This window comes from Crassostrea angulata, chromosome 6 (genome assembly GCF_025612915.1).
Source record: "Crassostrea angulata isolate pt1a10 chromosome 6, ASM2561291v2, whole genome shotgun sequence".
Classification (NCBI taxonomy): Eukaryota; Metazoa; Mollusca; class Bivalvia; order Ostreida; family Ostreidae; genus Magallana; species Magallana angulata.
The window spans coordinates 58,010,544-58,037,239 of NC_069116.1; the positions used below are offsets into that span (position 1 = coordinate 58,010,544).

A 26,696-nucleotide genomic window follows, 5' to 3' on the forward strand; every position below is an offset into this window, starting at 1 on the left:
TGATAAATATTACGGTTTGATTTTTACCGTGCAGTGATATCTCAGGATTTTAATTACTCTGACTCGAACGGCAAATCTTTCTTTTTTTCCCTTCTTTACGGCGTTGTTTTGGTGTAAGTAAACACCAAACTCAATGTCTAATTAATTCAACATGAGGCAACAATTAACATAATAATTCCAGTTTCCTCATTGACAATGCATAAATCAATCGACCTTGAATATTTCGAAATTTTTGGGTTTTCTTTGTCGCCTTAAAGTTCAGTGAATATTTAAATTATTATTTATGAAGGCAATCGTATACACTTTAGTTAATGACGTTTTATAGTTATAAAATTGCCTTTTTAGTTTGTTGGTTTATCTGTTATTTTTTGCTTTTATTTTTGTTCTTTTTATCATAGTTTTCTTTGCGTTATGAAATCGTTGATCTTAATTTTGTTGTATGTAAATATTTCTAAAATACTAGCAGAAAAAAATCAAACAAAAATAGATCGATATGTAATAATTTACTTGATCAATAAAAACAATAAATAAATTAATAACACTCACTTGAAAAATAATTTAAGAGCGATTACGGGAACATCACTTGAGGTATTTACAAAGTCAACACAAGTCCACGCAATTTTGCAGCATCCGCATACACTTCAACAATACATACATGTAAGTTTCCTTCTGTTAATACTGAACGGTATTTTTTAAACTGATAGTTTCTTGCTGATGAATGCTTTCGTTTTGCTTTTGTTGGCCAACTTATTTACAACTGCTACTTTCCCGTGCTTCGCCAGGGCTAACTGTGGGATGTAGTTTTGTAGCCAGGTGAGATCAGCCGGAGCTCCTTGGGCAGCGCCGCCGCTAGCTGGTCCCGAGAGAAGCCCGGACAGTTGATAGGGGTCAAGTAATGGGTTGGGTGTAGTCGATTTTGCAAGAGCAGCTGCGTACACATCAAGCGCAACAGAGTTTCCAAATCCTGCACCCAAACCTAACTGTTGTCCCAGATTTGTGTTGGCCTGAGAACCTCCAGTTGCAGATTGAGACGAAAGACCAAGACTACTCAACAGTGAAGAACCTCCAGTAGATGGTTGAGACGAAAGTCCCAGGCTACCTAACAATGAGGAACTTGGAGATCCCAAACTACTTGCCTGTGACCCTGAGGCACTGTTAAGTGACACATGGTTACCGTTCTGACCCACGTAGTCCAAGGTGGCTCCACCGGAACTAGGCTGAGCTATCATGTGTTGCAGTAACACCTCCATTAGCAGGCCCTTCTGGTCGATGGGCTGGACGGTGTAGGTTGGGAACGGTAGCGGGGTCGTGCTGGCCGGGGTAGTTGTTGTTGTAGTTGTAGGAGTTGTCATTTCAGGAGTGGTGGTTGTGGTGGTAGCCTCTGTGGTGGTGGTGGTGGCGGCAGTTGTTGTGGTTGTAGTGGCTTCTGTTGTCGTAGTTGTATCAGGAGCTGTTGTTGTTGTTGACGTCGTTGTTGTTGTAGTTGGTGCAGGTTTATTGTTTACTTTAATGATCATTTTCTGCAAAAGGTTCAGTAAGAGTTTCATGCTAGGGTTAGGAGCTGGTGCCGGCAGTACCGATTTCTGATACTTGATATTATTGCGTAATCCAGCCACGGTATGGACCTCGTTTTGGTTACCAATGACGGTCACCTTGTTGCTGGGGTATTGGATAGATTTAATGTTCACGTAATGAGCCTGTGGTCGTTTGGGTGGATAAGACGGAGGTCCGCCCTGTGGATTGCCAGAGGGAGACTTTTTGGGAGAACCTTTAGGACTTTTCTTCTTTGGCGCTTTTTTGGGTGTTTTCTTTGGTGTGTTTTGCGGTGGCGTGGTGGGAATTGGAGGAGGGGTGGTCGCTGGGGCGTGGTATTTAGCTTTCGGTGGAGAAGGCGATTTCTTCTTGGGACGCTTCATCTTCTTCGGTGATTTTTTCGGTGCTGGTGACTTTTTGGGGGCTTTTGGTGTTTTGGGAGCTGATGGTGTTTTTGCCGGACCGCCTCCTCCCCCTCCAATAGTGAGGGTAGGAGCGAAGTGGTTGCTGATTGGAGCATGGAAGTTCAAATTGACAAACGAATCATGTGCCCCCTGAGAGTGGGTGACAACATTTGTACCGGGGTTGGAGGCTGTGTTGGAATGGCTTACAAACACAAACGGATCCGGAGAATTCATGTTGATATTAACATTGGAGTTTTGGTTCTGGTTGTGGTACCATCCCTGCAAAAGAAAGAAGATTAAGATGATAAATTTAAAAGAAAGTATACAAGAAGTAAACTAAGTATACTGATGTCTATCATGTACAGAAATCAATAACTTTCTGACTTCTGCTTACAGAACAGTAACGTTGATGTTTATACCTGTATGAACGGGAGAAAAGCCAGTAGACAGAGGACCCACTCGCTCCTGGCCATGGTTGTGTTCTGATCGGGGTCTTCTGGTTGTAGTTCTTATATACACAAACCCTCCATGTAGGCCGGTCCACAAAATCAATTAGAATTATTCATTTATTGTACATTTTATCAGTGATGAGGGTCGACAGGTAAATGTTAATGACATTTTTACCTGTACGTGATTAGTTGTATGGTAATTAAAATTAATTAGAATCATCTTATCGACACTTTTGCAATTTCCCCCTGACAAGAAAGGGCAACGTTTTGACAGAATTCACCGAATTTGTTTTCCTCGTTCCAAGGCACACTTGGTCCCGATTAATTAGTAAATTATTAATTTTATGATCATTAATTAGTCATTGATTAATCAAAGAAATTACATGCATGTGGAAGTGGCGATACTTGGAGTTGATTTAACCTTTGAGACGTATCTGCATATTTAGAGGAATTTTGCAGACATTTTGGATAGAACCAAACTTCCCCGGCGAGAAATACCACAAATATTTCTTTAACATGTAATTTGTTTAAATCAATGATTTAATTAATAACACAAGATTGTGGGTAACGTGTGAACATTGTAACATTTACGACGACCGATCAGATAATTTTTTATGACCAAACTTGAGTTCATTTGCATCGTCATGTCTTCCTTTCTATTTCTCTCTTTCTTTCTAACACTCATATTGGCCCTTCATTTAAACAATGATATTTTAATGACAAGTAAAAGCTTTTAACTCTAAAGTCTTTATTTGTACAAGATCAACAGGACAATAAAAACACAAATGAAATAAATAACATTAAGAACACCACAAAATTCCTGCAGTTGATCACAACCGTGTCCCAGAAGACGGATTTCATACATCTCTGTCTGATCGAAAGTATGAAAAAGTTCTTTATTGGTCACAAAGATAATACTGATAAAATACAAGGCTCCGGCAGAAATGCGTAGAAATTAGATTTATAGGTGGTTTGACTGAGACACAAATTGCAAAACAATACCGGTATAAGAGTCAGATAGTTAATGCACTCACTACACGGCGGCCTTTCTGCTGCCGTAACTGCCACCAGAGATGACCTTGATTGGAGACCTTTGGTGGAGAGCCAGTTGAGGCATGTATTTGTTCAGCCAAGTGAGGTCCACGGCTGCTCCGGCGGCGCCTGCACCAGCAGGTGGTGGGGTGACTGCGGTAAAACTAGACCCGCCGTATGAGCCACCAGAGATGGATCCACCGGCTGCCAGGAGGTCGAGTTGAGCCACTGGGTCCAAGTATGGTCCCATTGTTGTTGGGGCTTGCTGGGCAGCACCAAAGATGTCCAGAGTAGCCTGTTGACCATATCCTGAGTTGGCGTTCATGGAGACCGCTTTCTGACCTCCTCGTCCCATGATATCCATAACAGCGGCTTGCTGTGTCTGTGTGTTGGAGCCAGAGGCCATCTGTGCTAGCAGGATCTCCAACATTTGGTTATAAGGGAATGTAGTGGTTGGGGCCTCTGTGGTAGTGGTTGTTGTAGCCTCTGTGGTAGTGGTGGTAGCTTCAGTGGTAGTTGTGGTAGGCTCTGTGGTGGTGGTGGTTGTGGTCGCCTCGGTGGTTGTGGTGGTTTCTGCTGGAGTTGTGGTAGCTTCAGTGGTAGTGGTTGTTGTTGTAGGCTCTGTTGTGGTTGTAGTTGTGGTTTTTGGTGGAGCATTCACTTTAACAACCATCTTCTGGAGCAAGTTCAGAAGAAGTTTAAACTGCATTCCCTGCATGGGCGGAGGAGCCACTTTCTTCTGGTACTTGACATTGTTGTAAAGTCCGGCAACTGTGTGGACTTCGTTTCCGTTTCCGATGACTTGGACGTCATTGCTCGGGTATTTGACGGAGTGGATGTTGGTATAATGAGATCCACCCCACCTTCCAAATCCACCCTGGCTCCCTCCTTGTCCGCCACCCTGCTGAGGTCCCCCTTGCTGGCCTCCTTGCTGTCCTCCCTGGTATCCACCCTGGGTCTGAATTCCACCTGTGGCTTTGTAGGTCTGTTTGACCTTTTGGGTTCCTCCAGCGTTGTTGTTGGGCATGTGAACGCCTTTGCCTCTGACGTTATTGTGAGCTCCGACAACGTTCATCATGTTCTGGGGAAAGTTGTTGTTGAAGACAAGGTTCATGGGTAGACCGTGTCCGGCGCCACCGGATCCCTTAGGTGGAGAACCTTTGGGTGGAGATCCCTTTGGTGGGGAGCTCTTGGGGGCCTTTGATTTGGGGGCCTTGGACTTCTTCTTTGGAGCAGCGGTCTTCTTTTTAGGTTCTGGCCTCTTTCCTTTCTTGGGGGATTTAGGAGTCTTCTTCTTCTTGGGTGAAGCTGAAGGGGCCTTGGGGGCGGGACCGCCTCCGAAACCTCCGATGTTGAGGGTGGGGATAAACTTGTTCTTGATGGGGGCGTGGAAGTTGATGCTGACCACGGTGTCTTTGGTGGCGTGTACTACTTTCTTTGGTGCGGGTGCGGGGGGTTCCGGCGCCGGGGCGGGAGGGGGGTCGTAGAACCCTGTGTTTACGTTGACATTGTTATTCAGATTCTGGTTCTGATTGGACCACCAATAACCCTGAAACAAATCCAAAACCAATGTTATCGCTGTTTTGTTTTAAAAAAGTTAGCTTTTTATTTATTTCTCTCATGATGCTCCTTTCGAAAATTAATACCAAAAATCTTAAAATTGATTTCACTTGGAACATTTAAAACTCAGAAACTTTTTACCATCAATTATATTTTAAAAAGTATATTTCAAATTTGAACTATTTTCAGAAAAACAGTAAAAAGATCCTGTCATCGTTTATAAGATTAGATAAGACAGTACTTACAGCTACCGAAGGCAACACGACAACGCAACACACCAAAGCGAAACTAGTGCCAGCCATGATGGATGGAGTACCGATCCACGGATCGCCCGCTCTTTATATACCTTTTAACTTTCCCAAAGGTCGTCATATTACCTGTCATTGATATCATTGCACTTTAATTAATTTCATTATCGAAAATCATAATTCGTTGTTCGTGAGGCTCGGGAATCGGTACCCTCTATGCAGCTCATGATTTGTGATTCATGAATATTCATGAGTCGCGGATTTTTTCCATTTCCAGTTGTTTGACATTGGGGTCACGGTTTGACATGTAATGCTGATCATACAACTTGTTCTCTGTCTAATTTCCTTGACACTGTTTGGTTCATTTTAATTAGCATAAATTGATTGTGTTTTACATTTTGTTACGCGCTAATTGATAGACCATCATATTTCAAAATATTTTCATTTAATGCGTACTGATCTAGAGAATGAACTTTGACTCTCCGGCCAAAAACATGCAAGAATTCGGCAAAGTGTTGGTGGTACCTATTGCACAAAAGTATGAAGCAACAACTATAAAATGGTGCTTTGTTTCCTCGAGTTTTACGACTTTTCTAGAAGGTAGGCATCATGATCTTCTTTTTCAACATATTTGAATATGGTTCTTTTAGATCTAGTCAAATTAAATAGAAAATACCAGGCTATTTTATTGTTTTGCGTTCTTTATTTATCGCGAGTTTATCAAGACTTGTTTTTATTTTTGTTTGATAAAAAATATTTTTCCTGTAAAAATATTAGCAGAAATCACACACAGACTTTGCCCATCTATTCTTTTTTATTCCAACGTCCAGAAATTTCAGAACGTTGCAGTTCTCTTAACGTTAAATGGGAATAAAGAATCAAAAAGAACTGATCAAGAAATTAAAATCCCACAGTATTTTTTAGAATGTTATGAAAATGTTCAAATGATGACGACCCTCGCTTTGTCGTAGATTGGCTTTGTGGCCTTGCATTTCTTGTTTGACACATACATTGAATAAATATGTATATCTAATCTTGTTTCATGTATTGGTATACAATATACTTATATCATTACAAGCATATTTATGTTTAGTATACGTTGCTTTTCTAAATGTTCTATTGTAATGTATGTCGCTTATAATTTGTATGAATTTTAAAAACACTTTAGTGATATACTTCAAAAAAACTTTATCAAATACCTACACAATATCAAAAGATCGACACACTCCACAATATTCTAATAAAAAAAAATGTAGTAAAAATCTAAAATAATTTAAGCATGTTACACCAAAAATCAGTGCACAAAACAAAGGTAAGGAATTAATTAAAATTGCGTGAATTTGGTCGTGTGTTTATGATAATTAATTATGATTAGGTTCAGTCTGTCAAGTTTATAATGACGTTCTACACGGTAAAGCTAATTGCTTGATCCAAGAAATCATCGGTCGGAATTCAATGCATATCAAAGAATGCATCTGATTAACAGTTTAATCACGTTTAACATTATATATACACTTCATATAGAGCTTACGTATATTCTCTACCGAAAATCTGCGACTATTGAGATCAATATTTAGAGCATCTCTTGTTTCATGCATCTGTAGGAAGAATGGAAGCTTGCCTCATACAACCAAAACGTCACGGGAATTTTAAGATTCATCTTTCATAACAAAAACGGTCCATTAGGTTTCTTACGTATTACTCATGCTAGGGCTAGAACTTATTTTAAACGTTGCAATTGTAATCCCTGCAGTACTGTTTATATTTACTTATGACATAGTTAAGTTATTGGAGTGATTCTGTTACGTTGGTTTCTGAAACATTCTGTGACGAAAATATCTTAGTTTTTCATCGTTGAATGTATGTCTTTCTAGAAAAGGGTTATTGTTACTTTTGCTTCAAAAATTCAAATTCCATCATTCGAAGACAAAAGGATAATATCTTTGATAGTTTTAGCATACTTTCTAGAAAATAAAACTATTGCAACAAAGGGTAAAATGATTTTCAAGTTGCATAATGTTTGTGATGACGTCATCATTCTGTACCAGTTTGTCCATCTTGTACCAACTCTCCGCCTGTTTAGATCTGAATGTCGTCTGCTTCTTAAGGGGACTAGATGGCGCACGGTTCTAACCTTGGTGAACTCAACAGGAAATGAGATTCCTCCATTAAATATTCTAATGTTTGACAAGGTGACAGAAATCAAAATCGTGCCAATTTAGGATGATAAATAATAATGACATCAGAATTAAAGAAACTCGACGTAATGTTATCTAAAACAATAGTATTAAAATTTTCTGTCCATCTAAACACCTGACCGATATAGAGTCCAGACATTATCTTCATATTTCTATTGACAAGTGTCGCCATGCGGCTAAACTTTGTCATTTTAATTTCAAATAGCCATTGCTTCAATCGTGAATGCGATTATTTTCTTTTCATTTATTGAATAACATTAATTTGAAGTTCATTAAAAAACTACAGATTGTCTAGGCCATTTTTAGAATATTTAACCACCTGAACAAGAAGATAAAAAAAATTATTTTTTTAACAGATTTTGCTAGCTTTGTTCGAAGCTTGAAGTTGCTGTTTTTCCTTTTAAAAACAATGGCTAGAAAAATGATTATGAATATCTTTATGTAAACATGATTGGCAATTTGTTTTTCTCCTTCAAGAAAAAAAACCCCGACTCTGGTTCCATACGCCTTGAAAGGCAGTGGAAATGTCTAGAAGCTGGACGCTCACCTCTATACATATGACAGAAACAAAATGGAGCCGAGTTTTATTTGTTTTTAATTTTAGAATTACATGTATCATCTTATGACATGTATAAATTGTCTTTTTCCAGATGTATATAAGCTTTGGCAGAGTTATACATAATGTTTCTAAGGTAACGAATGAACCTGCGCAGAAAACAGTGACGTTCTACGCACATAAACGTTTTTTTGTGTTTAACCTACAACAACAAAAATAAACAATGCATATTGCAGCACACACATAAACAACGATAGTTATCCAACACTGGATTTCCAACAATAATATCACTACCAAACACATTAATATTGATATAATATCATAGATTTATTGCTATATAGTCATATTAATCCAATGAAAAATAGTGCACTTTGTAAGGATATAGAGGTAAAAAATTCTATACAACCTATCGAATCGTTAATTGTACATAACAGAGGCAGACATACATATCCATTGAGAAAACATCTAATATTATTGGCACGTGTGACTCTATTTCAATTAGTACAGTGGTTAACATCGCTAGAGAGGTAAGTAACCACGGAGCCGAGAAACTGAACACAAACTGAACTTGGCATCAGAAGAAAATAAGAGTGAAATGTGGATTTCTACTATCGATAAAAATAAATGAAATTAATCAAAAATAAAAATATAGTTTATTCCCGGAGACTATTTACAGGGTTGCTGTGGTCTATTGCTTTGTGTTGCGGTCACTCGCCACCTGTTATCGTTTTGTTGCGTTCGTGCGAGTTCAGCTTTCGGTAGAAACTTTGCACGTAGGTAAAGACGCACTTCCAGTCAGGTTTCTGCATTTTCACCATGTCCTCTACATCCAGTAATGGCGCTATGTCAGCATATTTCCTGTAAACAAAAAATAAATTGAAAATTATGTTAATTAGCGCGATAAGCTGAATAATAACATTAATTTTATTTACTTCAAATTTGTTTTTTTTTTATTCAACAATCTAACAGCTTTGCAGACTAACATAGAAGGGAGGCGTCATTATTTTTAACCACAGGGAGTTGACATTACTTACTCTGCGGTGTCGAAGGCTAGGGTAAAGTTGTATCTCCTCTTCTTTGGGTCCAGGGAGCTGAAGTCAAAGGACTCGGGGTAGAAGTGGTGGATCAGGGCGCAGAAGGCCATGCCATTGTTCCAGCTGCTGGAGAAGTTCGTGATCTCCACGTTCTAAAACGAGGCAGCAATGGACATCAGACACAGAAATAATGACGTACACAATGAATGGTTCAATGTCAGCGCGGTCTCCGTTTACAACGTAAAATTATCATGCAAAATCGGTATCAGTTATCCTCTTTCAAAGTTGTATTAAAGTTAGTATGATATATATTGTGTTGGTTATAATTAGTGATTAGTCACATACAGCATGCGTTAATTGAGTAAGATGTTATATATATACATAAAGTGATTAGTAAGTCTACTTTAAACAAGCATACGTTTAGTTTTCCCATATTATTAAAACATGCACCGTTGATTTTTATAACACTTTTTAAACTTTCTACACCGTCCACATTTTTCTACATTTAATCCAATTCCTTCTCAATACCACTTTATTAAAACCATGCCGTTCTTAATTTCACTGTAAGTCAAAACTGTTAATAACGTTCAAACCACAAGTTAACGGGTTTACGGTCTAGTCTAACACCACGGAAACGTTGTGACGGTACAAATGCTGTGTCTTCGGGAATGCCTCAGCAGTTGCAAAACATAAAAGCAGTCAGCTACATGTAAAATACAAAGATCTACAACATCAAAGCCAAGCAATGACACAGCACTTGTACGCCGACAACAGCCATCTTAGTAAACTCTGCAACCATGACAACCTCTTCAGTAGCTCATGCATGACTACTCATTTCAATGACATGCAGTCATGCGTTACCTCGTACTCCTTCGTCATGGCTTTCGTCCAGTCCAGTAACATTTGTTTGATGGCACTCGGGCTTCGAACCAGTGCCCTACCGCTTCCCCCTCCGCCGGGCGCTAAATTTCTTTAGTAAAAAAAGCACGGATTGGTTAATTTCTTGTTCTAATATATGCTGGTATATAACCAATGAAAAAAGAGTTAGAAATTTGGTCGTCTGCTACATTCAACCAAATTGTCCCGCCTTTTTGGAAGAGTGAGCCTGTAAATGAAGAGATTAGTATCTACATGTATGTCTTAACTGGTGTACAAATATTCTAAGTCTACACAAATATACTAAAAGTGGCAAAATTACACACAGTAGTGTTAGCACAACACAAAATGGCGATCTTAAAGGCTGACTTCTAATCATTGTAGCTTGATAGTATGGCATCCAAATCTGGCAGCACATTAGCTGTTCAATGAATTTAAAATGAAATAACACCTTTGTTCCAAGCATCAATTTTCCGGAAGATAATTTTTCACTCTTTAAATTACAATGTAATCAAAGTCAGTCTATAATTTGCTAATTATAAATGTTAATTAAATGAAAATTATATTCTTTCATGTTAGCAAATAGGCAATAAATGTCTTCAGAGATCAACACTGAATGTGGTAGAAAAATGCATATATATTGATAAAAAAAGTCACACATGGAATTGAAAACTTAGTAGAAAATGGGGACATGTTAGAGGCAGCGGGAACACAGGTGTAAATGAGATCTACAGGTTAGCGTGAGACAGCCATGGCCCTGGGCCCCACACACTGCCCGCGGGCTCACTGGGCTAGCCAGGTATACCTCGTAGTCCATGGTGTTCCTTTGGCAGAACTTGAGGATTTCCTGCTTGATTGCGGCAGCATTTCGCCGCAGTGTGGTGGCTGCTTTTTTGGCGTATGACACAGCTAACAGACCGCTGAACAAAGGACAGAGAGCGTGTTAATATAAGGGGAATCACTAGTTCACAGTCACACAAACACTAATACTCAAATACTGTTAGGGGTCATCACACCCTACAACACGTACACATATACTTAGTTGTGGTGCTGGGGTCAAATTAAGAACAACATTCACATTTACCAGTCAAAATTAGTAGAAGCAGAGCTTCTTAATTATGAATCTTCTGGACAACCTATGTTATTTTTAGACCAAGTTTTTCTCTTGTTGACAAAGGAACAATCTACATGAATAACAGTATCAATTTCATCTACATGTACCAATGATGTATAGAGTGGGTGGAAGTTAATTTCTTGCATATTAAATCTGCATAATTCAATCAAGCACAATTTCTTTATTTTCTGAGTAATCTGCAAAGTTCAAAAATAAAGCACATTCAAGTCAAGTATTACCATGCACACATGCAGCAATATGTTCTTCAGTCTATCATCACAGTGACACAGTGATGGTGGACTGTCTGTACCACTCTCAGATTATTTACAACGTCAGGCAATGCTCATGAGTTCAATGACTTTACAAAGATTACCCTCAGCTTGTATTTTGAGACTGACAAGGATCACTCCCAATAAGTGTATATCTTCCATCCCCCACCAAACAGGTCGGTACCCCCACTCCTAGGTTCTTCTGGGGCGGTCAAACGACAAAGTGTGTAAATCCATACCTGGTACCCACTTGATCATCAGACAGCCACCCAGTTTATTTAAAGCTAGAGGAGTGTTTGATCAGAATGCTTCAACTGTCTGAGAGCATGATCAAATACTTCACTCTGAAGGATTGAGGGGCGTCCTTCAGATCTTGACTATCAGGCCTACATGTATCATTGATATCAAGAGCTCATAATTCAAACACAGAACAAATAATCCAACCAGGGATTAACTTATTCAGATCAAGCCTAACTCTGATCAAGTCTTTTACTTCTAATACATACTTTGGTTTGGGTGCGGCATTGTCCATCTTCTGGAACATGGCCTTCGCTCCTTGGGGCCCAGATGGTTTGGCTTCAAGAAAGAAAATAAAACTCCAACGTTAAAAATCGCAGAATCCAGGTTCAAAATAATACATTGTAATAATTTACACAAATTGCAATATCATAAGAATATCTCCATACACATTTCTCCAATCACTTCAAATCAGTTGACTCGTAGATAAGGATTGTGTTGTGCAATCAATCAGTTTTATTACACCTGCTGTAACAGTACTTAGTACCAATACCGAGTCCTTTACATAATACTGCCAATACAGTTTGCATCAAAACATGTATCTATTTTACGCCAATAATTGATTCCAGATTGTTGAGGTATCGGAGACATTGCCAAAAACCCGCCTGAGTTCTGCATCTCGCAGGAATGCCAAAACAGCAGTTTAAGTGTAAGCAAGATGACATCATGACTGATTGGTTTCTTGAATTTGCTTCAACTGACTGCAGTATATTACCAGTTTCACAAGCTTTCACAATGTTGCTACACTAATCAAGTTTGCCAAAACAGTTTCGAATTGTTCATTCTTATGAAGCTGAACAAGTCAATTGAGATCTTATTTCAAATAGAGTATTGAATTTTCAAAACTTTGTGTTGTCTGTGAATTTTCTGATAGTGAGGGCATCAATTACCAGTTCTACAGTGTGTCTCTTTTTTAACTGTAATCTTGACCTTAGAACACATTCAAGGCCACCAGTATTGTCTGATAAAGGGAACAATTCTGCCTGGAAGTGTTTTTACATGAATTTATAGACACACATTGCCAATGCTTGTTATCTATAGACATGTGCATGTGTGGGTTCCTTGATCTGTTTTCCGTGTGACCTTTTGGCCTTTGATTTAAGGAAATATACTTTGCTAATGATTGGTGCATCAACACTTGATTATTTAATTGATACCAAGCCAACACAACCGTCCATTCCCCCCGTATCTAAATCTCTGATCACTTATCAATTTATGTTCCTATAAATGTATATATGTAAAATCCTATTAATTAGTTCCACTACACATCAAAAGACCTACATTTATTAACAGGTACAAACATATGAACTAATATGCAGATATTAATCTAAGCACAAAACAGAAACCAGATCCAATCCTACTGTACACCTCCATGTCAAAACAGAAGAAAATGTTTTGCTACCTCCCCATGACTGCGATTTCTGGGTCGTGTTTGTGACGCCATCTCGGCTGTTCCAGGACTCAGTTTTGATGGTTATGTTGCCACTGGTTACGGGGGATAAGGTATTGATCAGCTGATTGGTCAAAAATGTGGCTGCTTCTTCTGTTCCAAGGTGCGTACAAAAAGGAAAACACACATGTAACTCATGCACACGTTAGGGGGAAGTCAAGCATGCTTTGAAAACAGATACGTGGGGAAGCCATTACAGCTACAATCTGATTTGACAATTCATGAATTACACAAGACTACTATGTAATTAAACTGCAAACACCAGCTGTTATCATTCAGATGAATCAGTTATTTAGCCTGCACAGGGATGTATTTTATCGTGTTCAATATCTACTTATGTCCCCTGATGTTTTACCCATCATACTTGACTTCAAAATATGAATGTTCAAAATTACAGGAATAAAATAAATGTAATAACTGCTATAAATATCGATTAATTTGGTAAATAAGATATGAGAATAGTAAAGATATAATAATAAAAGAATAAGTAAGAAGATAATTATTTAAAGAGAGTGAATCAGCTACAACTGTCACAGAAAGGGGAGGTTACCTGAGATGTACTTGGAGGAATCTCCAGGGGTTAATATTGAATCTTTGATTATTGTGGTCCGAATGACTCCATCTACCGTTAAATAGAAGAAATAGTGGGAGTTAGTAAAGAAGTCCCAGAACCCAAGTTTATAAGTCCCTGTATAAATTTTAAGCAGTGCAAATTATTGCTAAAGAGTGTCCCTCATTTTCCCCCCTAATTTAAAAGGAGATCTCTGATATATATATTCATTAGTAAAGATTTGAAAGATTAATCCATGCAATATGTCGATTATATAAATAAATATATGAGAATATGGCTCATTATGAATATAAATGATAAATGTGAGTATATATACCAAACACCAAGCACTGACCATGCTACATTTCTCATAGAGCTATAGATCTATCGTCTGTGTGCATTATCAGTGATAGTACACAGTACGGGGTGTAAGACTTGGGGAGGGGCCGTGAAGCTCACCTGGCGTCTTCTGTACTTTTTTGTCGTCATGCTTGGCTAACTTGTCAAACGTCTCTAATGTCCGCCTCTTGTCCTCATCCGCGTGCTTCACTTTGTCCTTGAGAATATCTTCACCTTTCTGGAGAATTCTCTCCCGCTCTGCTGACGCCTCTTTTGCCGTTTGTTCAAATGTTTTCAGGAATTTTTCTTTCTCTTTCTCTGCTAGTTCAAACTTCTTTTTCACGAGATCGCCAGATTCTTTTTCTCTCTGCAGTCGCTTAGCCTCCCAATCCTCTGTAACACAAAATGATTCAGTGATTCTAAGATTTGTTAATCATTTTCAAGTACCCTTCACTTACAGTTCTTATTGAAATATAACAGTACATAAATATATTTTTTCTTATGTGAGAAAATAAATTTTTTGGCAGAATCTTGTAATTATGTAGAAGGATCAAAAGCACATGCACATTTTTTGCATGTTTTATTATACAGATCTCAAAAGTTATGCAATCTTCAACCTACACTGCTGGACTTTAATCTTAACATCTGAATTTGATACACTTTATCTAGAAATCATCGCATTCTATAAAACATATTTTTAGGACCTACTCTGTTTTTTCTCTCTGATTTCCTTCATACGAGCTCGGATCTTCTTCCTCTCTTCAAAGTTCTCAGATTTGCTGAGCTACAACAAAAACAGATGAAAAATATCTTTGTACAAATAGTAAAAATAATAATTTGTAATCTTAATTGTTGCAGAAAACACCTGCAGAGACTTTGAAAATGCACCTGTGTTTATTTTTCTTATGCATGTAAATTGACTACAATTGTAATGCAATATGTATTCATATATTTATTAAATAAACACTTGAGTAGGATTCCTAATAATAAGCATTGCTCTTTACTGAATAAGCATGCTTTCAGCCTTTGTTGACTGTACATTGTTAATATAGATGCAATGGGAGGAACCCGAATCTCTGCAGTTTATGAGGATAATGTGTGTTTGTTAATGATTTCAGCAGAGTTTTCATTACTACAGGATATCACTGAATCGGAGGGAGAATCTGCTCCATTAGTGCTGTAGAATTATCTCAGAATCCTGGGACTCCAGCCAGACAACTCTGTCACTGACCCCCATAACACACAGCAGGGAACTTAACACACAGCAGGGAACATAACACACAGCAGGGAACATAACACACAGCAGGGAACATAACACACAGCAGGGAACATAACACACAGCAGGGAACATAACACACAGCAGGGAACATAACACACAGCAGGGAACATAACACACAGCAGGGAACATAACACACAGCAGGGAACATAACACACAGCAGGGAACATAACAACAACAGGAACTTAACAACAACAGGGAACATCCAACAGAGAAAGGGTGTGAAATGGAATACAAAAACACAATTATCCAACACTGAGGGGGCGTGAAACAACAGCACTGTACATTTAAAAAACATTGTTTGGAGAGAGAGAGAGAGAGAGAGAGAGAGAGAGAGAGAGAGCAATTACACAACATCTCTGACAATGCTGTAAATGTATGTGATGCTATCTATTAAGCACATTAGAGAATTACAACTTTTTATCCATTGACAAACAGCTTTATTTTTTCATGAGTAGTGCCAATTCCAGATTAGATAGAGATTGGTGGAGAGGGCATGGACTTGATAACTTGAATTCTACAAAATCTGACTGTATTCATCAAAACCTGTGTAAATGTAAGCTTGCATGTATAACCTGAGAATACAAAAAATATTGAACATGTGTTTTGTCCCTCTGACTGTTGGTAAAATAGCAATGTGTAAATAGATGTGAAATGTGACGTATACATGAAGCTTGCCAACACCTGACAGGGAAGAAAACAGCATGGAGATTGGTTTGCGTAAGAGAATTGAAAATGACTTGAGTTAATTATCCTACAAGCCGAGCCGATAAAAACCCTGAATTCCTCAGAAGGAAGCTTGTCAGTGCCTTGTTGGGGCTTCCTCTGAAGCACTGAGTCACCAGAGTTCTGGCAAGATGCTCTATTGTAATGAACATTAGCGTTCAGGTGTAGGAAGAGGAATTCAAGTTCCACATTCCATCGGCAGCAGTTTGTCGTAACATCTCAGGAACAGCTAAAGTACAACATCGCATTCCATCACCTCCCTCCAACATCTACTTAAAAACACACACAATAATTAAGAGTCAACTTTGGTTCTCTGGTTGAAAACACCACCCCCAATGAACATGAGGCTTTCTCCTCCTATAAAGCTATTTCTGTTTGTACCAGTACATGTAATACAACAAGAAACCAGCATCACTAACCCCTAATGGAATTCACCTGTTGTACAAATCAACCCCCAATCACTGGTAGGGCACTGACCATGTTTCTAATGTACTGCAGGGTTGTGATAACACTATTTACTAATCATTGGCTGAGGTACAGGCAGTACAACTCACATACCAGCAGTATATATGTATACCATAGCAATGTCGTAACGGCCAGACAGAGTACACAGCATACCCACACCTTACACACCTGGATTAATACAAATAGCACATCTTGCACAAGTAAATTAATACAAATAGCACATCTTGCACAAGTAGATTAATACATATAGCACATCTTGCACACCTGAAGGAAAATATGTAAAAGTAAATACTGATTAAATTGGTCAGTGCTATGCTATATCTTGATCTGTATCTGGGACCATTACAAAGTCACTGGAACGCTATTGTCTGCGGATGAGTATGGTCCAGATGTTGGGTTGCCTTACCTCATTATCAGACAGGGGGTCACAGATTACATGGAGATTCTAATTAAGACATTGACCTGGCAACAATCTCAGACAGACGGGGTAACAGAGTGTGAGTCAATTCTATTACATTGACCTACAACCAATCTTATATAGGTGACAGATAGTGCGTACCAAAGGTTATTGTAGAATGTATTGTAGAAATGGTAGATTTTAAGACTTGACCTTAATTAGATGGAGGGTGACAGATTCTAGGATCTGGGTCTACTACATTCTCAGACAGGGAGGGTGACAGATTGTGTGGGGATTCTGAGAAATTGACCTGACATCAGTCCCAGATAGACGAAGACGGAATGAGATTCCAGGATCTGTATGTACTCTCTATTAGTTCTCACTCAGAGGAGTACTTCAATGTGACAGGCTACAGCTCCCTGCATTATACACCTCACATCCCTACCACTGCTTGACATATCTGTGTGGGAGGAAGATGTGTAATATTTATAAATACACTTTTCTATGATCTACTTACCAACTTGTGAAGTTCATCCTCATCTTCTATCGTGTCGTAGGATGCCATGGTAACAGAAGTATTTGGGTACCGTGAGAACTTGGATGCTTCTTCCTGCAGAATTAAATATTCATGCTTAATGTTCCGAATACCGTAAACAAATTGTGAGCAAAACTTGGTTAATTTATATTTAAATCAGTATGTAGTTTGAAAAACAAATACATAAAACAGGCGTGTAGCTTTAAAAAAATCCACACGAGACCTGTTGGTATATTAAGCAGCATTAGGAAGAGTTCAGCAAACAGATAAGAAAAGAGGCGTGTAGTGCAATAAAACCGATTATATTCCAAATTATTTCTTCCCCGTGATTTATAAAAGTCACATCCCCATTGATGGGCCCCTTCATCTTGTCTACATTTTAGGCATTCAGTAAACTGATGCTGACTGTGTACCATGTGATAAACAAAAATCTTTGTAAACAAACACATTGTACAGCCTGAAGGCAGACTAGGGGGAGACGCAGGAAATCAGCAGGTATCGGCAGGTACCGAGCCAGGAGTCAGACAAGATAGAGAATCATGGGTAATCTCCACATAAAGGGGGAGGTGAGATATGGTCAGCGAATCCCCATGGGGAGGTGGGTAAAGTGGCATGCTAACTGGACACAATCTGTCAGAAGGGCAGATAACTCAGTTTACCATTCCATACTCTTACACAGAGAACAAATCGGGAAAAACATATCACATTACCATTTCAGTTTGAAAATGATAATTGTGGTTTGGAAAATCTAAAAGACAAGAGAAAAAGGTGCATATACATCCTCGACAAGAATTGGAGAAAAGGGGGTTTTAAATAAAATGAAAAAGTAAAATTTGGTAGATTTTTTTATGAGAGGGGAAATGGGTACTGGTCCCTCACCTGAGGAAAACATTCTGTTGTCTGAGACTAAAATCAAAGAACACCTAGAAATAAATTATGTTGAACAAATCAAGAAAATGATTTTAATTTCTACAGACATGCTGTATTCTTGCCAGAATATTTATAGACAGAAGAAAAAAAAAAGAAGAAAAAAAAAAATAAGTTGAAAAGAGAAATTCAACCAATTCACAATAACACATTCTTACCTCTCAACAGAATAACAAATAATATCCTAATTTCCAAAAACCAGAAAAAAGGGAGCAAGAATACAATAGATGTTTCCTCACATTGCCTGTCTGACCTTCAATAGTTTTTGAAGGAAAGAAGGAAAAGGTGCTGCAAGCTCACAGGCAGTGAAGTGGCATCATCAGCGTAAACAGAAAGTATATATACATACACCTATCTACAGCGGTTCCTGGTGATAAGACCAGACAGATGGGGCACTTCTCCTCCGGGAGCTGCAGCTTACCTCTAGATCAAACACACTCACACTGATACTATTTATTGGGCAATAATGCCACATCTTATTAATGGGTGCCACTTTGGCTTCTTAAAGTTGGAAGTCAAAAGAAGGTGATTTAGAAGAGTGCTAATCCCTTTCCTAGCTTTGATGTGCAAGGAGTTCAAACTTTTCATTTTAATAATGAAGAAAAAAAGGTTCTATGACATGTAAATATTTTTTATCTTTATGTTTTCTACACCTTTCCTGAATGCCCCAGAGATAACACAGACAGATAAGGAGTGAGTATTCCTCCTTGCCCTAATCAACAGCAGACACTCACCCTGGCTTTGTGTTCCGCCCTGAAGGACTCCATCTCTCCTGGAAGAACCTTCAGGCTGGACGTCCTTCGCAGTCCTTGATCCCGCCTGTGGACCACCACTACAGCTGCTGGGGCAGGACTCTGATTCTTCTTGGCCTCCATATTCTCAAACAACATTCTCATACTCTGACTTCTGTTCAGCCCAGCGCTCTCAGAATTCAACTTTGTCACCGCATTGTCTCTTGCAGGAGTTTCAACGGACGTGATTTTATTGTCATTCATGTCGCGCTTTTCCTTGCTTTGAGAGTTGGACAGGAACTTTGCTATGACATCGATATTGTTTTTGTTTTCCACCCTGGCACTCTCACACCTTCGGAGATTCACTGTTTTCTTCTCTGTACCTGTTTCCATGACAACAGGTCTCCATCCTGTGGGTTTGTCTGCAGAGTCTGTGTTTTCCACAACTATCTTTGGAACAGTCTTTTCAGATTTTTCCATGGCATCTCTTTTCCAAGTTAGCGGTTTTTCTCTGCCATAATTTGTCACACGAGCACTCTCTGTTCGTCTGAGTGAAATATTTTTCCATGGTGGATCATTTGGTTTTGTGGTTCCCTGGTCTTTGACCAATGCCTGCTTTTTCTGCAAGGCTTTCCCCGATTCCCTTGGATCGACTTGAGTATGTGAGCTTGGTGTGTTAGATTGCGAAGGAGACTTCTCAGTCTCATTATTGCTTGAAGTCCCCTCTGTTAAAGTTTTTGCTGTGATATTGCTGGTGAGAGGTGTCTTTTCTTTCTGGATATCCCCGGTGCCTGTTTGACTGGGGGGAGGAGTATTCTGTGGCTGCTTGGTGGTGGTTTTAATGCCCTCCTCTTGCACCTTCTGAGTAGTATTGCGAGTTGTACGTCTCTCCTGAGACTTAGCACCACTAGGTTCATAAACAGGCTTTAAGGATAGCTTGGAGGTAGAGGTTATATGCACACTTTCACTGCGACGAACGCTGACGGACTTCTTCTCCTGGACTGGTTCCTCTTGCTGGTTCCCTCCCCGCCCTACCAGCCAATCAGTTTTCTTACTGACATAGCCAGCAGTCTCCTTCTTGCTCTCCTCTCCTGGAGAACATAAAAATTATAGCTAATAAATACTTACAGACAATCTAACTTACAAGACCACCAAAAATCCTATAAAAGAGTCCTAAAAATTTTTAATTGTACCATTATGACTGCATAGATAATACCCTGTACATAGTGTTTGCAATAACTAAGATCTCACCTTTCTGTACTGTAATGGAACAACTAGAGGACACAGCCCCAAAAGAGTTCCTGGCGACACATTCGTAGCAGCCGCCATCTTGTTCCATGATTTCCTGTATGGCCAGCAGAGCGATGTTGTTCTGGTAGGTCTGTTTGAAGTCCTTGGTGTTCCCGATCATCTTACCATCCTTCCTCCACAGGATCATGGGAGCAGGGCTGCCCTTGATCTGACATTGGAGAGTCAGGGCCCTACCACAGGTAGCCACTGTGTCACTCAGGGCCTGCAGAATGGCCGGAGGACCTTCCTTGGCTGCAACAGAACAAAATTTGTCAGTCATTTTCTCCATTCAGCATTACAGCTGTACATTGAATTTTGTATATCTTAAGTTTTTTTCTGACCCTTGTGCTGTGCCATTGCTAAAAATTTTGGTGCTTTGTCAAATCCCCTTCACTAAATCAGGCAACAAGGGGTGAGACACAATATTTGGTATTGGTATCTAGAATCAACACATCAATCACCTGTAATTAGCAGGCTAATTTCTGACTCAATATTTACTAGAGTGCATTTTTCAAATACTGCACCTTCCTGTTGATAAGCCTATTTTACCTTTTTTAACATCATAATTCAAAAACCTCTTAATTATAGGAACATTTGTTTTAGTTTGTATATGTGTTTGGGAATATATCCCTGATACTGACATGTTTTTCCATTGAGTTGTAGAGACAAAAGTCTTTTATCAGTCTCCATACTTTGTCACAAGTGTTTTGGGGTCAACTTATCTACGGTATACTTGTTGACTTTTGATAGAAAAATTAAATAAAAACACCTCGGCCTATTTATTTTGCCTCTACGAGTGAAAGTATTGATCTGAGTAATATAGCTGGAAGGCAATATTTCTGGTCAACAACCTAAACCAATTATCAGAGATTAAAAAGAATGCATTTACAGTAACACTAAAAGAAACAAAATAAGTCAATTAAGATAATTGAGATCAAATTATACAATTCTTGGCCTGTAGGGCAAAAAAGTGAAAAAAATTTCTGGAGAAATGCCCCAAATATACCACAGTAAATTACATGACCAATAAAAACAAACATGTAATTAAATGTACAGCATACAGGTCAAAGTCAAATTTATCTTTTTATTTTTTTCATACAGAAAACTGTTTGGGAGAGACTATAAGATAATGTACTGATGACTTCCCTTTGACCAGCTCTCGCAATAACCAACAAATATCAGCAGTTTAACAACGACTATACCATGTAATGAAAGAAAAAAACGACCGACATATTTATCAATCTATGATATGAATTTTCATTTGGCAATGTTGCAAAAATCACAAAGCATTGAAAGAATAAGTAAATGAATCGTGCTTTAGTGTCATTATCCCTGTCAAACGTTCCATGTCCTTTGATGAGAGCTTACAATAGATATCACCACTGCAGTGGGTGCATCTACTCATTGCCAACAGGTTCAATACACTGCTAATGCTTCAATACCTTAACAAGAATGAAATCTAATACAATAATTGGGTACTTCTGGATTTAATCAAAGAAAAGTGGTTTATCAGCAATAAACTCTCAATTATTGGGATCAGACTGAAAAGATTGTCAAACATTTTAATAAGGGATTCTCTGAATGCAATACGTAATTTTCAATGAATGCCCCTCCACCAGTAAATAGATGGATCTCCTTCAGGTACACTAATCTTACTTCACTTGCATTCAAACTAGCATGATTGGTAACACTTGAGCCACCCTGTGTATGTAATATTACATACCAAGGCATAAACATCTTCTCAGTCCTCTAGGGGTTCAGTGCAAACCAACAGACAACTTAGAGAGTTCTCAACACAGATTTTGGGGGGTAGAGAGGGTAAGAATATGGAGTAGAGGAATGTCGGACAGTCATACCTTTAACAACCACAAGGCAGTCCACCGAAATTTTCCCGCAGCAGTTCTGTGCGACTACTTCATATTTTCCGCTGTCCTCCGTCGCAGATTTTGAAATCTTTAAGAGTGCCACCCGTCCGTCGTAGAGCGACTTGGTGCGAGTATTAGGTGAGAGTGCGGTGCCATCTCGGTACCAGGTGATGGTGGGGGTGGGGGAACCAATCACATCGCATTCCAGGAGGATCAGGTCTCCGAAGCCGTAGATGTTGCTCTCGGGCCGACTCAGGAACTGGGGGGCCACCTCCCCCTCCCCATCGTTCTCTGTAAGCAAACAATGCATGGAAACATAAGTCTAACTCTGGCGAGATGTCGGGTCAGTATCAGCTATAAGGGAGGGGACCTGCACCGACTGTGACTCTGATAAGATTAAGGTGGAATTAATCCAATTATCCGAGCCCTGGCATTACATTTTGTTTGTCCTGGGACCTAGCCTTGAATGACCCTTAATCCTCAGAAAACACAGGACAACACCTTGAGATGGGTAATGTGGCATAAGCTTACACAACAAAACAAAGAGCACATACCTGTGAGGACAGGCAGCTAATTATAGACTGATAAAGGTGTATTTAAAACATTCTTATCATGTTTACTTAACTCTTAATGACAATCATCTTCAGAAAGTGAAACACATAACTTTTCTCCATTAAAAATACTTAATATCAATATGATTGAATTGTTATTATCCTATATTTAGGCAAACTACAACATCTTGACCGTAATTCTAGATCACACGAATTTCCATAAAGAACTGTAACTCTGGTAATCATAAATGAAGATTTGAAGGAATCTACTACCTGAGGGAACACCAACGTTTACACAGGCAGAACAATGACCTGAGATACTCAGTAATTGTTCCCTTAAGTTATAACCAAGAGATGAAATAATTCCAGAATCATTGTATAAATTCACTGACCTTTGACCTTGATTCTACAAGAGGTCTTGGTTTCCCCTTTGTCATTTTTGGCCACACAAGAATACTCCCCATGGTCATCCAGGAAAATTTCTCCTATCTCTAGCTTTGCTCTGTCTCCGTCGAAAGTTTGTCGGAAGTCGGCCGAGTTCCTTTGTATGATGCCGTCTTTGTACCACGACACATGTGTGGCGTCAGACACCTGACATTCGAGGGCTACCGCATGACCTTCTGTGACAAGCATGTCCACCAGACCGGTCAGGAACCGTGGGGCTCTATTGCTGACACCTACAACCAGATACCACTTTGTTGAGATAAATAGAGTTAGAGCTTGTCAGTTCACCCCACAACTGAAACTAAATCATTACATTGCAGAAGTATTACTTTAAGTTTTTACAATTATCAGATACAATATTTTTAAAAAGGTATCTGAAAATTTGTTATCAATTTCCTATTTCTATGGCCAATCTGCAATATAAAGAAGTTAATTTCTGCATTTACCAGGTAAGTAATAAATCTGCATGCTTACAAAATTCCAACCCCGTGTTATAAAGTTTGTTTAGAGTTCAATAAATTACCACAACTAACTGAAGGACTGTACTTGACTTACTTGAGACTGTGAGCTTGGCCTTGGTCTGAGCCTCCCCCAGGGAGTTACTGAAGATACACCGGTACTCCCCCATCTGGTCCCGTCTCACATTGGGGAGGGTCAGGCTAGCTTTCCCAGTCATCGGGTCAAAAGTGGTCCCTACCAAGACAATCTTGTTCCCCACGAACCAGGAGACTGAGGGGGGTGGGGAGCAAGAGACGCAGCACTCCAAAGTTATGTTCTTCCCTTCTGATGCCGAGACATCTCGCATCACTGACTTAATCTCGGGACAGCCTGCAAACAAAAACGACAGAACATTACTTCTTCAAAGAATGTTACATGTCCTTTGGATGACATTTAATGCTCCTGAGTCCTAGAAAATGACAGCAATTGCCTGTATGAAACAATATCATTTTTGTATTGCTTGGTTAAATTCGCTACAACGTTCATATTTGCTGTTGTTAAAGGATTAAAATGTTTACACTGAGCAGGACAGGCACCATCCTCTTAGAAAAACAAACACCCCAGTACTGGATCAGGAAGAACCTTGACTTCTAACACCCACTACACATAAACAGGAGTATTGTCTAATCAACAAAGACAGTTAGGATCACAAAAACCCATCACGGTTACTCCATAAAACACAAACAGCTTATAATAATGTAGGTATTATCACATGCAAGGGATGAAAAGACGACACTTCACACTGAGCCTACACATTCTCCAGCCAGAGCTAGAGTTTAAGACATCCGAGAGATGCAATTTTCGATCATGACTATTCTTTTCTAACAAGCTGATAACTGAGATGCCTTCAAAATCTGAAAAATGAAAGGGTCAGTTAGATGAAGAATGAAGTTAGATTTCAGCTGCAGCGACTAATTATCTCATTAACATTCCGAGATGAGAGTGAAGGTGATTGATGGTTAAAAGGAGAAGCTCAAATTAAGCTTCAATCACAAATCATTCCTAAGTAAGTCTACAGATCAATTAACAGTTAAATGGCTGTTCATGCAGTGAATGTACATTACTTTAAGCAGATTAGGTTTCGGCTGTTAAAGTTCTAGCAAATGAAGAGATGACAACAAACAACACCTTATCAAAGCGAGATCTATGGTGATAATAGCTGTGGTGTTATATTTGATTGCAAACTTGAAAGTCAAGTAAGAGCTAGGCTCTGCTACCTGCAGGCTTCCCGTGGAAGATGTGAGCGAGCTCGTCTTTCTCTTCCTCGTCCGACCCAGTCCCATACCCACTACTGGCCTTGGAAATGTCCATGCGATTAGGAGCACTGTGCTTCAGATCTACTTCCAACTGCTTCCCCGCAGGAGAGGGAGCTCTTTCTGTAGCATCAGGCCCCAACTCTTTAACAGTACTTAAAATGTGTCTCTTTGATTCCTCATCTTTTAATTGCTTTGACCTTGTCAGTTGAACTTTAGCCTCTGCTTTATCCCCCCAGGTTTCCCCTTTGGTAGCAGAAAAATTTTCACTCTCGACTGTAAAGTCTCTTTCCTCTATTTCTTCCCCCTCAAAATCAGTCCTTTTGCGAATGTTATAAGCTGACCTTGTGAAGTAGTCTGAGCCCCTGGAGGTCACCTTTCTGCGGGTTTTTATGACGTCCTTGACATAATTGTCGGACCCTCCTGGAGATGTGATCTTGCTCTCAATCACTGTGTCCTTCTCCTCCTCCTGTGATCGGCTCTCTGTCCGCCGAAGTCGAGTTTTCTCGGTCACCGTCCGATCTCCGTCATCCCTCTGGGTCACACTTTGGACAGTCACTGACCCGTCGTCTCCCTCCAGTACAGAGATGGTAGACCCTGTGGGCTGGACGACTGGTGCTTCCTCTGCCTGTGGGGTACAGTTCACCCTCAGCATGGTCCTGTCCGTGACTTCCTCCTCGATGCTCTCCTCAGTAGACTTGACCCGCTCCTGATAATTACACAAAAAGATGCTATTTACCTAATGAAACACTCCGCCGTTGTAAACTCTGACATCTCATAAATCCTGTATCGTAAATTATTGATAAATGCAACATATGTTTAAGCTAACTTTTTAATTTAAATGTAGTCAGCTAGAAAGATGGCAGCCTATCTAATTATCATTAGATACATTTCTTCTGTTCACTTGAATTAACCCCTAGTTCTACACTTGAGTAATTGACAGAATCCACAGATCATTCATCCTACAAGGGCTTTTTACAGATTTGGGATTCCTTTTATAAGAACACAATGCTTGAACTCTACTCATTGGTGCATTTTAAATGGGTTATCTCCCTTGATGGAGAAACAGATGCAGGGATCATTTACATAAAACTATGTAATGAAAACGACCAACAAATACATATGACCTAAATAATGCACGAAATGAAATTCAATTTTTTTTTCTTAATTCCTAACAAGCTCAGGTAGAAAATATGTAGGTTGTATTCTAGGATCGTCAGCAAAACCATATCAGGTAATCTTGTCAAATTTTCTACATGAATTCTCTCAGGAACCAAGAAGCTTCCCAATGAAAATAAAATCCCACGGCTGACATATCAATTCCCTGTATCTACCAGGGTCACCTGTCAACAAACGAACATGGTGTCAGGGTTAGAATGTCAGATGCTATGATTACATGAAGCTATTTAAACCTCTAAATGAGCCCTAGAATCACCTGATGTCAATATAAAAATGAAATTATAAAGGACTCCTTTGTAGTGTATAAAATACCTACATCTCCCTGTCAGATGACTGATTCAGGTAACATTACAGTCTCCGATACCCAGACTTTTTAGTTACAGTTTAACTAAATTCTTAGAGCCAAGGGATTACAGGTGCACAGACTTTTGTCTGACTTTTATTACATTCCCCTAGCTGGTCTACATTTCTTTAATACATGTGAAATCGTATAAACTTTGTCGGTCTAGTTTTTAACATTTACATGTCAATAGGGAAAGGCGCTGATTTAAATTGTTTTGTATTGACAGAATTGCCTGGATGTTATTCAATATGTCTTGTCCCATTCGATCCCCTCCCTAGCAACATATGACCCTCAGCCCTGTGTTTTC

General features: G+C 39.2%; 3 protein-coding genes across 13 annotated transcripts in view; all 3 read right to left on the minus strand.

The window, feature by feature from the left end:
• Positions 1-544: 544 nt before the first annotated feature.
• LOC128190274 (mucin-5AC-like) lies at positions 545-2,429 on the minus strand. Its single transcript, XM_052862271.1, has 2 exons — positions 2,357-2,429; positions 545-2,216 (listed from the first exon to the last, which is right to left on the minus strand). Exons 1-2 carry the CDS (start codon positions 2,408-2,410, stop codon positions 693-695), a joined length of 1,578 nt encoding a protein of 525 aa, XP_052718231.1. The 5' UTR covers positions 2,411-2,429; the 3' UTR covers positions 545-692.
• Positions 2,430-3,155: 726 nt separating this feature from the next.
• On the minus strand, positions 3,156-5,525 carry LOC128189801 (fibronectin type III domain-containing protein 1-like). Its single transcript, XM_052861561.1, has 2 exons — positions 5,224-5,525; positions 3,156-4,967 (listed from the first exon to the last, which is right to left on the minus strand). Exons 1-2 carry the CDS (start codon positions 5,278-5,280, stop codon positions 3,420-3,422), a joined length of 1,605 nt encoding a protein of 534 aa, XP_052717521.1. The 5' UTR covers positions 5,281-5,525; the 3' UTR covers positions 3,156-3,419.
• A 2,477-nt stretch (positions 5,526-8,002) lies between these two features.
• The window catches only part of LOC128186487 (titin-like), a 44,785-nt gene continuing 26,091 nt past the window's right edge, over positions 8,003-26,696 (minus strand). For 7 of the 11 annotated variants that reach the window (XM_052856267.1, XM_052856268.1, XM_052856266.1 and 4 more), the window contains 15 exons: positions 24,832-25,576; positions 23,672-23,944; positions 23,065-23,349; positions 22,113-22,412; positions 20,218-20,508; positions 18,970-20,057; positions 17,291-17,383; positions 14,618-14,693; positions 14,030-14,302; positions 13,571-13,642; positions 12,973-13,113; positions 11,780-11,849; positions 10,696-10,810; positions 9,015-9,166; positions 8,003-8,838 (listed from right to left, as the gene is read on the minus strand). In XM_052856267.1, coding sequence (XP_052712227.1) covers positions 8,688-8,838; positions 9,015-9,166; positions 10,696-10,810; positions 11,780-11,849; positions 12,973-13,113; positions 13,571-13,642; positions 14,030-14,302; positions 14,618-14,693; positions 17,291-17,383; positions 18,970-20,057; positions 20,218-20,508; positions 22,113-22,412; positions 23,065-23,349; positions 23,672-23,944; positions 24,832-25,576 — 4,125 coding nt within the window. In that variant the 3' untranslated portion in view covers positions 8,003-8,687. Of the gene's footprint in view, positions 8,839-9,014; positions 9,167-9,875; positions 9,985-10,695; positions 10,811-11,779; positions 11,850-12,972; positions 13,114-13,570; positions 13,643-14,029; positions 14,303-14,617; positions 14,694-17,290; positions 17,384-18,969; positions 20,058-20,217; positions 20,509-22,112; positions 22,413-23,064; positions 23,350-23,671; positions 23,945-24,831; positions 25,577-26,696 lie in introns of all 11 variants that reach the window. The other 4 variants (XM_052856269.1, XM_052856270.1, XM_052856271.1 and 1 more) reach the window with 4 other exon arrangements.

Coding starts and splice junctions, on each gene's coding strand:
- LOC128190274 (XM_052862271.1), bottom strand. CDS start 2,410: ATGGCCAGGAGCGAGTGGGTCCTCTGTCTACTGGCTTTTCTCCCGTTC. Junction 2,217..2,356: donor CTTTTCTCCCGTTCATACAG/GTATAAACATCA, acceptor TTTCTTTTGCAG/GGATGGTACCACAACCAGAA.
- LOC128189801 (XM_052861561.1), bottom strand. CDS start 5,280: ATGGCTGGCACTAGTTTCGCTTTGGTGTGTTGCGTTGTCGTGTTGCCT. Junction 4,968..5,223: donor TCGTGTTGCCTTCGGTAGCT/GTAAGTACTGTC, acceptor GATTTGTTTCAG/GGTTATTGGTGGTCCAATCA.